This window comes from Lutra lutra, chromosome 18, assembly GCF_902655055.1.
Source record: "Lutra lutra chromosome 18, mLutLut1.2, whole genome shotgun sequence".
Classification (NCBI taxonomy): Eukaryota; Metazoa; Chordata; class Mammalia; order Carnivora; family Mustelidae; genus Lutra; species Lutra lutra.
The window spans coordinates 22,383,030-22,397,371 of NC_062295.1; the positions used below are offsets into that span (position 1 = coordinate 22,383,030).

The following is a 14,342-nucleotide window of genomic DNA, read 5'->3' on the forward strand; positions in this document are numbered from 1 at the left end:
AACATACACACTATCGAGTTTCTTACAAACTAATTTACCTACAACAGAGAGAAAGCAAAAGCCATCTTTCGTTAAACTCCATATTGAAGAGATCCATAAAAATGTTAAATAAAGCTACTCTTACTTCCCAGGGTTCAGTGAATTTTTCCTTTGGAGAATATATTTTTCATGAAAACATATAATTTGTTTATAAGCAGAATTCTTCACAGTTCTTTTTTTATTAATTTATCAGTGTAGGACACCTGAGTGGCTCAGTCAGTTAAGCATCTGCCTTCAGCTCAGGTCATGATCCCAGGGTTCTGGGATTGAGTCCCACACCGGGCTCCCTGATCAGTGGGGAGTCTGCCTCTCCCCCTCCCACTCCCCTGCTTGTGTTCCCCCTCTTGCTGAGTCTCTCCCTGTCAAATTAATTAATTAATTAATTAAGGAATAAAGAAGAAATGTAGGCCAAAAAACCCCACATACATAAAGGAGAAAAATCCACATTCAGACTTCCCCACAGCACACAAGAAGCCAGACAACAGTGGTACTGTGTCCACAAGTGCTGGGGCAGGAATAACTTAACCCAAAGCTCTCCTTTGAGTACAAAGGAAGACGACAATCTTCTCAAACACAGAAACTCAAATAATATATTGCCCACAAACTCTTCTTCCTTTTTTAAAGATTTTATTTACTCATGGGTGTGGGGGGGGGGGGGAGCAGAGGAAGAAGCAGAATCCCCACTGAGCAGGGAGATCCGGGATCAGATTTGAGCCAAAGGCAGACACTTAACCAACTGGGCCACCCAGACCCCCCACCCCCACCCCACAAACTCTTCTTAAGCAGGAGAGTGAATAGTAAAACCATGCAAATAAAGCAATAAATAAAAACGAAGAATTAAGGAATGGAGCAGCTGTGGCAAGGGGACTAGAGCAAGAATGGAATTAAATATAGAATGAAGACTAAACATATGGAGGAAATCTCAGAGGGTGTGCTAGCTGACTCTTATTTCACAAGCAAGAAGTCTCAAAATATATGGGCTAGAATTAAAACATGTAGTAAGAAACTGGGGTTTTCATCTTCTTTTTCTTAGTCCTAGAGATACCTTTTACAAACTAATATTCCTTGTGGAAAAAGCTATTCCTTTCATTTTAAATTCCTTCCCGTTAAATTCAAGTGAAACTACAATTTGTTTTTATTAAAAATAAAACGGAGAGCATCTGGCTGGCTCAGTCAGAAGAGTATGGGACTCTTGATCTCGGGGTCATGAGTTCAAGCCCCATGTTGGGTACAGAGATTACTTCAAAATAAAATCTCTAAAAAAACTAAAAATAAAAAAATAAAAATGGATGTGATGCCACTTTGTCTTTTTATTTAGCTTACTCTCTCTGTAACTACGTATAAAGAGGCACCTGGAATGGTGTTATTTCTGGATGATGGAATACTGGCTACATTTATACACTGTATTTTGTGCTTTATAGCAGCAGTTCTCAAACATTTTGGCCCTAGAACCCCCTTTATACTCTTAAAACTTACTGAGTCTGCCAAAGAACTCTTCTTTATGCAGGTGATTTCTGTTCACATTCGTCACATAGAAATTAAAACTGAAGTTTCTGAATACTTCAAATTTTTAAATTTTCACTTAAACACATTACATGGTAGCATAAAATATTCTTAAATGAAGAAAATGCATTTTGCCGACAAAAAAATAAGTGGGAAGAGTAGCACTGTTTGTACATTTTTAGAAATCTCTGTAATGTCTGTCTAGTTTAAAAGAAGACAGATTCTCTCATCTGCTTCAATCTGCGGCAATACGCTGTTCTCGCTGAAGTATATGAAGACAACGGCTTCACGCAGATATGAAACTGACAAGGACGGAAGCGCTTCTGTGGCCTTCCTAGGTGACTGCAGCTGTTCCTTAATATAATATAAAAATTCTACTAGTAGTCATCTCTTAAAGGTTAATTGCAATGTGGGATCTGAATGAGTTTTATTCAGTATACTCATGAGAGAAGGAGCAAAAATGACAAACAACGTCCTAGTTTTTTATGGACATGTATTTGACCTTTGGGACCCCTGAAAGGGCTTGCGGGACCTCCAGGGCCCCCAGATCTATCGAGAACTCCTGCCTTACATGATGAACACCAACAGATTAGTTAACCTTTCTCAGCTTCATCTCCTCGGCCATTAAAATGAGGATTTGTGATTTATTAATAAGGGGTTTAATTTCTACCGTTAAAAGTAAATTAGAAAGCTGTCCCCTGGCATCTTATGAGGTGTTTCCTGGCTTCTGTTCTGAAAGAGCTACATTTTTTAAAAAGATTTTATTTATTTATTTATTTATTTATTTGAGAGGAAGAGCAGAGTGAATCTTCAAGCAGACTCCCCACTGAGCACAGAAGAGCTCACATGGGCTCAATCCCACAGCCCCATGAAATCATGACCTGAGCCGAGTCAGACACATAACCGACAGAGCCCCCAGGTGCCCTGAAGGAGCTGATTTAATACTGGATGAGACTCATCATGATCTCAGCTACCCACGCTGATAATCAGAGAACCTAGTTTCAAAGACTAACGCAAGAAGGATGTTCAAGTATAATCTGCACATAAATTATCCAGTTTGTTATGAGATTAATAAGATTTATTTTTTTAAAAGATTTTATTTATTTATTTGACAGAGAGATCACAAATAGGCAGAGGCAGGCAGAGAGAGAAGAAGGGAAGCAGGCTCCCTGCTGAGCAGAGAGCCCAAGGCGGAGCTCAATCCCAGGACCCTGGGATCACGACCTGAGCCAAAGGCAGAGGCTTTAACCCACTGAGCCACCCAGGAGCCCCAATAAGGTTATCTTTAAATGGCTATGGTGGCTGTCCACCTGAGTCATATGCAACTTTCTCTCATTCAACGATAAGTGACGGTTTCTGGTACTGCTCTTCTCATCGTTCATGAACCGGGGACCACTTACAGAAGATGACAGAGTCAGACAATTCACCACTACCCAACTAGAAGAATTATCGGGGTAGAGAATTAACCAGGATTAAATGGAGGCTTCAGCAAAGGAGAAACGACCAGACACCATCTCAGTATGATCTTCTATTAAACCTGGACATTTCTGGGCCCCGAGACCTATTTATAAAGTTTCTTCAACATTTTTAAGTAGAAATAAATTGTGGCTTTAAAAATGAAAACAAAACAAAAAAGTTGTCCCTACTCTTTAGCTCAGAAGAATTTTTCCAGAGTAGGATTGCTAAGGGGGGGTTGGAGGGGGGAAGCAAAACAACAATAATAATTATGTGGCGAACAGCTCTCACCCGTTATGCTATTACTTCACACACAGTGCTGCACTAAGCACTTTACATATTCTCACTTCATGCTCACCTCTCTAAGGTAGGTATTATTACCCGCATTTAAAAATTGTTAGAGTAACTAAGATACAGACACATTAAGCATTTCCCCCATGTTCCTCAGCTAGTAAGTAGAGCTGAAACAGAAACCGAGGTCTGTCCCCTAAGCCGATGCTTCTTTCCAGAAAGCAGGTTAGCTAGAAAGACCATGCAGCCAGGAAAAGTGATCTGGAAGAGAGCTAATATTTAAATGCAGAAAAATATGCATGGTCCGAAGTCCTGAGTAAAACAGCCATGTAGGCCATGACCACAACTTCACAAAGATACAGACGGGCACAAGGACAAATACTGACCAGGGTGACGCAAACGTAAAAACTATTGAAGTGGATAAGATTACCTATTATTTTTCTCCCCTCAAAACAAGAATCTCTGAAGGCTGTTCTCGAAGAAAATTATTTTACTCAACTTTAAATGTTCCAGTCTTTTAGTAGGTTACGAAGAGTTTTTCACAAATTTTATTTTAATCAAAGTGGGAAGGAATTCCCACAGAACAGAGCGACTCTGCTCCACGCTTCAGCTTTCCAGCACAAACCTGAGCAAGCTGGAACAAGCTACCTCTGCAGGAGGCCAGCCCCGGATTATTAAGCCCGAGGACAACTTCAGCTGCTCTGAACTGGGCCAGGTTCCGGCGGAGTACGCAAGCCCTGCCAAGAGGTCGCGGACAACTCCGGTGCATTTACTCAACTGGAAGCCACCCAGACGGGTTAAGCATTTGTGCAAAGATCCCTTTGGCCTTTTGACTTTTTCAATTATTAAAATTTCATGTTTTCTGTTCAGTTCTACATTTACAAACTGACATTTGGCCAGGATAATGACTTCTTCGTTGTCCTGCGTGTCGAGGGACACTTAGCAGCACCCATGGCTTCCACTTACGAGATGCCAGTAGTACCCTCTCCTGTCATTACGTTATCCAAATTATTTCTCCGTGTCGCCAAATAGCCCCTACAGGGCAAAAATTGCCCCAAGTGACAACCAGGGATCTCACTGTAGCCTCAGTCCAGCAGAATGGGGAGAAACTCCATTCAAGGAGTCTGAGGGAACAATGAGCTCACGGGAGCGGAGTGGCCCTCCCCAGCCCCATTTTCCTACACATGGCTTATAAGGGGAAATGTGAAAAGATTTGCCAAGAGCATAAAGATCTGCAATCTGCAAAGTCCGGGAGAAAACAGAAAGGTATAAACTACTCTCCATCAATCAGCTCCCCGGAAACCTGCCAGTGCCAGGATACGTACAGACCCAAACTCGACAGAATGTGCCACGAAGTCAGGAAAGACAGCGTCTCGAGTTCTATCGCAGAAGAAGAGCAAACTCAGAATCTCAGTTATTTACACCATTTCGTTTTGTTCACTGATTCCTCCCTGCCCCCGCACTTGTCCAAGCAAAAAGAAGTGAGGACGAGAGGAGGCTAAGGAAGGAAGAGGGCCGAAGCTGCCCCCGTCCGTACAGCAGGAAGCCACGGCCCCAACATGCAGAGGGCATGGCCACGGCTTCCCCCATTCAGTCCTCGGAGGACCCCTCCTCTCCTTTCACAGCCCAGGAGGCCAGCGGTCAGGGAAGGTACAGAGAACACGTGGCAGAGCCAGGGCTCTAAACCAGGGGCAGGGGGAGGCGGGCAGATGCCGGGGGAGTGGTGGAGAAAGCAAACTTGGGGCGAAGGCCACGCACCTAGGTTCAGAAGGGTTTCCGTCCCTGCTCTGACACCAGCACTGGGACTCCGCCCCCCCATGAGCCCCAGTTTCCTAGTTTGTAAACGAAAGATAAAACCATCATCTATTTCACAGGATTCTGGTCTAGTGAGGCAAGTTTAAAAGATAAAGCAACAATTTGAGGAAGTATTCTGAGAAGCAGACCACAAGTGTACTTCAAAGCTTTTTCTACATCCAGAATGTTAGAGTGGCCGTTGCAGGGACTAGTTCCTGGGCTTTGTTCTTTGAAAGAGATCAGACCAAATCGATGTTACCAGAAAGCATATGAGGAAAAAAACGCCATAAGCCACGGGGCTGCCAGAGAGCTGCATGGGGACTCGGGCAGGGCAGAGAGAGGCGGGCAGAGCGCCGGGGCAGGGGGGCGGACCGAGTATCTGGTTTACTCACTGGGTTTCCTGTCCCCACTAAGATCTTCGTCCACAACAGTGAGCTCACGGTCACTAGAGTTAAACAACCTCCTACAAGCTCTCCTGCTTCACTTTGCGACTTCAGTGCGCAGAGGCAGTTGAGCAAAACCATGAAAATAAATGTTAATTAAATCATCAGCACTGTCCAAATAATGGAACAGGACCTGACAGCTTTGCTTGCAACTGTCAGAAAGAGAGAAAAGGCGTATCACGTGAACATGTAAGCCTACTGTTTTTTAAGGAGAAGTGTGCCAGCTTAAAAGCCTACTTCACTTCCCAGGCCCCCAACAGTCTCCATTTATTTTGCCTTTTCTCAAATACTAAAACTCAAGACTTGAAAAATGCTTTAATGGTGCCTAAGAGGCAATTTTCAAGAAGTATGAACCACACTTCCAGGTTTTGTTAGTATGGAAATGTCAAGTCCGTTCACACTGCGTTTCACCCCACCTCACCAACAAAACCTAAGCGGCGCAGAAGAGAGGCAGGCATCTATTCTGGATTTGTATTATCTGATCTTCCCCAACCTGGCCTCCCTCAAAGCAGAAACGGAGTTTGCTCAGCACATGCAGCTGAATGAAGCTAACTAAAACACACGGCCTTCGGAACCAGAAAATGATCTCTGGGAAAGTTCAAACCGCGGTAACTCCACACTGGACGTTAAGCCAGTGTTCACTCACCTAAAACCAAATCCAACCCAACAGAACTACTCTTTGCAAACTAGTGTCTAAGCAAAATGACACATTTTAAGATCAGCCAGACTGCAGGAGATTCCAGAGCCTGAGCTCATAAAAAAATCAAAGCTCTGCCTCATTTGTGATTTTTTTCTTTAATCATCAGGTATTGCAAAATGTAGAACTGCTAAGTCATCGCAAATATCCACGTTGAAAATGAAAGTCTGTTACCAAGTACAAATAAAGTTCAAATCCCTGTCGGCTTTTAGTACACTCTCAAACTGAAAGTCTAACAAATGACTCTCTAACAGTTCTTAATCCAAGTACGATAAGTGGAACCCGGAATAAATTAGTATACTATGAGCTGTCCTCAAAACGTCATGCTGTATTTTCAGCTCCACAGCAGCTCTACAAGAATCTGAACTTCCGCTTGTTAACAACAACAGGCTACATGAAACAGCGCAGGCTTGGAGGTTTCTGATTTCAACAGCCCGTTTCCTGGGGTAAAGGAGAAAGATGGGGAAATCGTTCTCATCAGCCCCACCAACCTTTACAGGAGAGGAAGAAGTGTATGCAACCCACAGGACATATTCTACTTGAAAAGCATCTGTGATCATTCAGTGTAAACACAAGCATTCAGAAACTAAAAGTGTCTGCTCAGACACAATTTCCTCTTTCTATCTATCCTTGAAAGTAGCCATTTTTAGGCAAAATGCACTTTGACTTTTGAAAAGGGTATTACTGTAATTGTGGATAATGAGCCACCAGTAAACGACTTAGTGACCCTGCAAATATGCCCACGCTTGACCAAATTATTCGGAACTGATGTAAAGTCAATGCTGATTACTGCACGCTGATCTCATCTTCCCCGAGTCCCGTAGGGAAGAAGACCCTCCACACCCTCTCTTCTTCCCCGTCCCCGCTCCTCCTTCAGGAAGCCAACCAGCTCCTGCACAGCAGACCTGTCAAGCCCACAGGCACATGCCAACCCCAGCATGAGCAATACACCATGAAATCTGAGAAAAAAACAAGCCAGAAGGGACAGCCACCAGCTCTAAACTGAAGGGGATGGAGGTGGATGAAGACGATCAGGGGTGTCCTCTTTCTGACAGGTGAGGAAGAAACAACATGAGTTGTTCAAAGTGTATTAGAAAGCACAGGTACTTACAAAGAACTAAGCAGAACTAGCTCCTCAGAACACATGGGCAGAAAGGCCGAAAATAGATCAAGGAAGAGTCAGCATCTGTATCTGGCATAGGTAGCAATCACTACCCCATTGAGACCCCCAAACTGATTTAAAAAGAGGAACACCATCTGTGGTGGGCAGACCATACCACTTTCTCCTGAGGTCGGGGACGGCGGGGGGGTGGCAGCAGTGACACTGTGTTTGTCCCATACGGTCTCCAAGATACCTATCAAGAAAGGAGAAATGGAGTTTAAGACAGAAATGAAGTCTAACCTATGAAAATCAGACTGAGAAAAACGATCTTGTATCTCTGATCAAACACCAGTATTTAAACATCCCTCTCTCCATCCTATGTCCAACTGGACATTCCTGGACACCACCACTGGGAGGGTCCAAATCCCATTTATCATGCCCCAAATACGTGCCGCTACTCCTGCTACGCTCCTCACCCAGCCAATGGCTCCATCCCACAGGACCTCGGCCTCAGGCCTCTGCTGGCCCATCCGGCCTTGCCCCCACACAAGCTGCACACACTCAACTGTGCGCTACTCCTTCCACACCAACCTCTGCCCTGCTCTCCTCCTTCCCTTCAAACCTGACCTTCCCCCCAGACTGACGGTTGCTATCTGTCCCTCAGAGTTACACCCAGCTGTCATCTTTCCCAGAAAGTTCTGTCCGCTCAGTTCTGCCTGCCCTCTACTGTAACTCCTAACACACCCGTTTTAGCTGTCTGTCTTTCCCCCCAGCACTCCAGTACCCTAGTCCCCTCTAGTCCCCCATATCAGAGGCAGACACTGCGTTTTACTCCTCTCTGTATCTTTTTACAGAACCTACCACCTAAGATGATGGAGCGTAAATGCTTTTGAAAATAATGTGTTTTCAAAATATTTAGTATTATAATATAGGTGAACCTTGAAGTATCACACTATGAAAAAGAAGCCAGACACAAAAGGCCACATATTGTATGATTTTTTTTTTTTTTTTTTTTTTTTTGAATGAAAAGGCCGAAGAGGAAAATCCATAGAGACAGAAAGATAAGTGGCTGCCAGGGGCTCGGGGGTGGCGGGGGAGGGTGGTAAGGAAAATGTTCTGGAATGAGATGGTATGATTGTTGTGCAACCTTATGAATATATTAAAGACCACCGAGTGGAACACTGTAAACAGGTGGATTTTGTGCTATGTGAACTAATCCCAATTTTAAACATTTGAATGTCTGCACAGTAGGACACAGAGGTATCAGACATGGTCCTCGAGTGCAGAAATATGACCTCTAGTTGGGGCATCAGAGAATGTACTCCGAATGAAATGCTCTGAGGTATGGGCTCCCCCTAGGAATGTGGGGAAGGACAGGGGGCAAATGACAAGTTTACTTTTGATCAAGCATTCCTCACCGATTTTAAGTGCCCACTGCATGTCATGCGCTTCTGTAACCCCTAAAAAAAGAAAAAAGTTCCTAGACATCCAAGAGGAAAGCCAGGCAGAGGAAGTGGAGATAAAAAGGCTTTTTCCACTACAACACCCCTTCAAGCAGCAAGCCTAGGCCCTCTTCCGCACTCAAGGGCCCCGGGGTCCTGGGCTGTACCTGCGCCTCCTCAAGAGCAGCCCGGCCAGGCAGGGCCACCGCACTCCACCCTCACCCCACCTTCCGCCCCCTTCTGTGGTTCGCTTTTGCTTTCTGTTTAGCCCTACTCCCCACATGCCATCACGAGGCTCTGATAAAAACAGACAAGATGAGGGGCGCCTGAGTGGCTCAGTGGGTTAAGCCTCTGCCTTCGGCTCAGGTTGTGATCTCAGGGTCCTGGGATCGAGCCCTGCATCGGGCTCTCTGCTCAGCAAGGAGCCTGCTTCCTCCTCTCTCTCTCTGCCTGCCTCTCTGCATACTTGTGGTCTCTGTCTGTCAAATAAATAAATAAAATCTTTAAAAAAACAAAAAACAGACAAGATGATGAAGAAAACACTACTTAAAACTACAGGCTAACGCACCTCGTGCTGATGCTACACCTGGTCTTCCTTTGCAGCACAAAATTTGTAACTTTCCCATCCTCCTCTCCTCCGGCTTCTTCTGATCTTAAATTCAAATCCTCTTTAAAAAGGTGCTTGCCACCCACCTTCCTGAGAAGGCAGCGCTTGGCATTTCAAGCATATCCCTGATGTGACTGGCGGGCCAATCCATAAAGACAGCAAAGGAAGGAGGTCACCAGCACGTTCAGAGGTCCTACCGCACGGGCCAGACACCGCACCCGGCACGGGCAGCCCACACCGTGTTCTGTTTTTTGGCTCCACCACAGTCACAACGAGAGTGACTGCTCGAAATGGCAGAGCGTCAGCGCCACACTGCTCACCTGTCAGCAGCCCGAGCACAGCCTGCACCTGGTCCAGCAGCAGCTTCCGCAGCTCCTCCTTCCGAGCCACGCTGAGGTCCTCACGGGGACAAGCCAGCTCTTCTGACGTCGTCTTCAACATGATCAGCCCGAGGGGGGTTGTCACGGGGGACTGGATCAACTGCAGGCAAAAGGAAGTTCTGAGCAGGCTATCCAGCCGACGAGGGTACAGGAGGACAGGGGAAACAGTAAACCTAGCAGTCCCTCCATGGTAGAGCCTCGCCGGCACGGGCCACATCACTCAGGGCTCTGCAGTCCATTTCAGTTCCTTCTGTAGCCATTCAAAGTGTCTTCTCATCTCAAAGGTCTAAGGTTCTAACCATGAACATGATGCTCTTTTACACCTAACATGACAATTTTTTTATACATCTACCTTCCCAACAGAGCCTTGGTCACTCGCCCAGACTGATGTAATAGTGACAGAGAAATGTGTAAACCAATTTGCGATACCTCCATTTCCAAGCTTTGCCTGCTTCATGGAAGTTTGAGATTAAGCATGTGGTAGAGCAGAAACATGCCTACACATCACTCACCCATGACTTCGTCATCGACAACGGTTACGATTTTACAAATACCTATGTCGCACATTTTACTCTATCACCTGCACTATCCACTGTGCTCTAAGAGCTGCCTTAAGCAAGAGACAGAAAAAGGTACCCCTTCAACAGCATAACACTACTTAGATCTTTCTAATCAACTTCACAAAATTGAAAGCATTACTCAACAATTATTTTTCAGTTTCCAGAAATGGTAAAAGCAAGCTGCCACTAAAATTCTGTGGACTTACAGGCTACACTCTAAAAAAGGGCACACGGGGGTGCCTGGGTGGCTCAGTGGGTTAAAGCCTCTGCCTTCCGCTCAGGTCACGATCTCAAGGTCTGGGATCCCCGCATCGGGCTCTCTGCTCAGAGAGGAGCCTGCTTCCTCCTCTCTCTCTCTGCCTGCCTCTCTGCCTACTTGTGATCTCTGTCAAATAAATAAATGAAATCTTTTAAAAAGGGCACACGACTGAAGGAACACTTGACCAACTTCTTTAACCAGAACGATAAATTGTTTATTCAATCTACAAAATGAGGGAGGCGGAGGGCACAGGGAACTGCAGAGGAACAGAACACCTCTCCTCCACTTGAAGCAGCACAGGGCACTTGCCTTTCTTTTGCAAACAGCTCTCCCTGCTGCGGATGGAGGGAAAGCTCATCCGCAAGAGCAGGAAATGCCTTCACGGGCGGGAACTCAGGATAAATTCAACTGCCCTCAGGAGCAGCATGACGTGAAAACAGGGGCCACGGGCGGCGTGTTGAAAATACTGTCTACTGCATCAACTCTCCTGAAGGCTACAACTGTAGACACAGCCTCCACGGGCTTTCTCGCCATCCTCTACAAGTCTGGGCTGCTTCTAACGTGAGAAGATGCAGGACGGAAAGAACAAGAAATCCCTGCAGCAACTTTTCTTTACCAAATAAAGAACTGACCCTTCACATGCATCTCTTTCTTTCCAGAGGCCTGTGGGTTACCAATTCATACTTTAGGGTGACGGCCTTTAAGGAGGAGGGTGCCTACTGGGATGAGCACCGGGCGTTGTACGGAAGGAATAAACCACTGATTTCGATTCCTGAAACCAATCCTGCACGGTATGTTCACTAACTTGAACTTAAATAAAAATTTGAAAAAACAAAACAAAACAAAAATAATAAAACAAATAAATAAAAGAGTTCCATTACTTCCCTCCCCCACCACTCCCTTCTTCTGTTTTTCTCCTCTACCTCTTTCATCTCTATTTTTCCCCAAAGCCCTCATTCTTACTCTCTCGGCTGGGAATGCCATATATTCCATTTGACAATACATTTCCCTGTAGATAGGAAAAGTTCTGTGCTCTGTAGGAAGTAAAAAATTCCTGTATTATGGAAAATGCAGCCGAAAGCCCTTTCTCTCATTTGGAAAAAAGGAAGATGACCAGGCAAAAAACCAACTGAAAATGAAACTTGTTCTTTACCTGAGAGAACAACTGGGTCAAATATTTTATTTTAGCTTTTGTGTCCAGAAGACTTGTTAGTAAAATACTGTCTCCCTTTACCATCTTCACATGTATAATTTATGCTCGTAACATAGGTCATTCTTGGGAATTTATTTTAACAGAGAATAAACACTTTTAGGTTGAAGTTCAGGTAGTGTGAGCTTCTGAAAAGGCTCAATGATTTTTACTACACCGCCGTATCAGAAACGAAATGGCAATTCTTTCTATGCTGCCTGCCCTTTAATTTTCTGGTCCCAAGCACAATGTGACCACAGGTCCAGCTCAGCAGATTTCAGGAATCTGAACAGACTCTAGAAAGGTATGATATTTGGTCTTCTGTTTTGGGGGGGGGGGGGGGGGGAAGCAAAGGTCAGTTTCGACTTCAACTACTTCCTGCTCCAGTGGCTACAAAGGGTATAACCAATACACAGAACTACAAGTGTCCTTCTGGGGCCCAAATTCAACTCCCCTTGGCCTGGTATGTGGTCACAATGATGGCATAAATTGCACAGATGCCCAGCCAACCAACACAGAGTTAAAAACAAATACAAACAACTCTGTATCCCATACAGCAAGCAGAACATGATGGAACTGAGTCAGAAAAAACCTTTCCAGATGGTTCATTCAAAGGATCGTCATATGGGGCACCTGGAAGGCTCAGATGGTTCAGTGACTGACACTTGGTCTCAGCTCAAGTCAGGTCTCAGCTCATCTCAGGGCTGTGAGTTCAAGCCCCACAATGAGCTCCACAGGGCCATAGGGCCTACTTAAAAGAAGGGCGGGGGGAGGGCGAAGGCGCCTGGGTGGCTCAGTGGGTTAAGCCTCTGACTTAGGCTCGGGTTATGATCTCAGGGTCCTGGGATTGAGCCCCGCATCGGGCTCTCCACTCAGCATGGAGTCTGCCTCCCCCTCTCTCTCTCTGCCTGCCTCTCTGCCTACTTGTGATCTCTCTCTGTCAAATAAATAAATAAAATCTTAAAAAAAACTTTTTTTAAATTTTTTAAAAATATTAAAAAAAAAAAAAAAAAAAAGGACATAGGATGGTGAAATTGACTCCAGAACTGGTTTGCTTTTGTTTGCCACTAAAGTTTACTTTATCATCATCATCAGAAACATCATCAACTGGAGATGTCTGGGTGGCTGAGTCAGTTAAGTGTCTGCCTTCAGCTCCGGTCACGATCTCAGGGGCCTGGGATAGGGCCTGCATCAGGCTTCCTGCTCAGTCAGGAGTCTGCCTGTCCCTTTGCCCCTTCCCCGTGCTTGCTCTCTCTCTCTCTCAAATAAATACATAAATAAATAAATAAATACTTTTTTTCTTTTTTTTTTCTTTTTTTCTTTTTTTAATGTCAGAAACTGAGCACCATTATTCTTGACATTTTTTTTATGTTGCTATTTATCTCATGGATAAATGAGGAGGGAATAATATGACAAAAAATATGACCAAAAGGATTTTAGAGATCACTTTGTTCAATCCTCTTGTTTCACAAAGGAGGAAACAGAGGTTCCCAAAGGGGCAGGAGTTGCTAAAATCAAAGATGATTTGTGACAAAAATGGACACAGACCCTAAACGCACATGCTCTCTCCAGCACTCTTTCCACTGTGGAGTGTTTCAAAGTCACAAAGGCTACATGAGGTAAGCATGAAGGGTGGAAAGAGGGAAGTGGTGAACAGAGGAAGAAAACTAGCCCTTTTAAACTCCATGAGCACTTCACCTAAAAATGCTCTTCCAAATTGTCATTTGTTACCAGTAATTATACTTCAAGGGCAGATAGGAAATGTCTATTCTCCATCAAAGGAAGTGACCCCAGGTGGGTGGAAACGCGGCTCCTCCCCACCTGCTGCTGCTAGGACCACACGTCTCAGGCTCACATTCCACTGCTTCTTCTCAGGGGACATGCCACTAGCCCACCTAGGAATGCATTCCCACTCTAGGAGGGTGATGGAGAGTCACCACAACTGTCCTCATCCCAGAGTGAAGGGAAGTGTATCAGAGTGAGCCCTCACTTTAGGTCCTACCACTCTAGCTTCGCTAGCCTCCTTGCCATTCCTCAGGGTGTTTGCAACTGCTATTCCCTCTGCCGCAAATGCTGTTCCCCTAGATACCCACATGGCTCACTCCATCGCTTCCACCTAGGTTTCTGCTCAAATGGCGGCTCCTCAAAAAAGCTTTCTATCATCATCCCAGCTACATGACACCCCCTAGCATTCTCTCTTTCTCCTTACTCTGGATTTAATTTTCTTCGTCTTACTTATAACTACCTATAAGCTTATTTATTGTTTATGGATGTCTGCCCACTGGGTATAAGTTCCACGAAGGCAGGGACACTGTTTTTGTTTCATTACTTTATCCCCACCAGATATCTAGCACGTGGCTGGTATTCAACAAATACTTTACTGAATCAACGAATCTCCTTTGCAGTATCAACCCAAAAAATCTCCAGATAAACGGATCACTATACAGAACCAAAAAAAATTTTTTTTGAATGAAGAATTTTTGTGCCACTTTGAGGCAATCTGAAAGAAGGAATAAGGATACTATGTTTTTTTCTTAGCTGTCCCATCATTCAGATGCCTTGCAGAGAGAGCAGTCAGAAT

General features: G+C 44.9%; 1 protein-coding gene across 2 annotated transcripts in view; it reads right to left on the reverse strand.

Annotated features, from left to right (window-relative positions):
* Positions 1-14,342, reverse strand: part of XPO6 (exportin 6) — a 101,461-nt gene that overhangs the window by 49,376 nt on the left and 37,743 nt on the right. For both annotated transcript variants that reach the window (XM_047712671.1, XM_047712670.1), the window contains exons 5-6: positions 9,694-9,853; positions 7,500-7,577 (exon numbers count right to left, since the gene is read on the reverse strand). In XM_047712671.1, the coding sequence (XP_047568627.1) occupies positions 7,500-7,577; positions 9,694-9,853 (238 nt within the window). The remainder of the gene's footprint in view (positions 1-7,499; positions 7,578-9,693; positions 9,854-14,342) is intronic.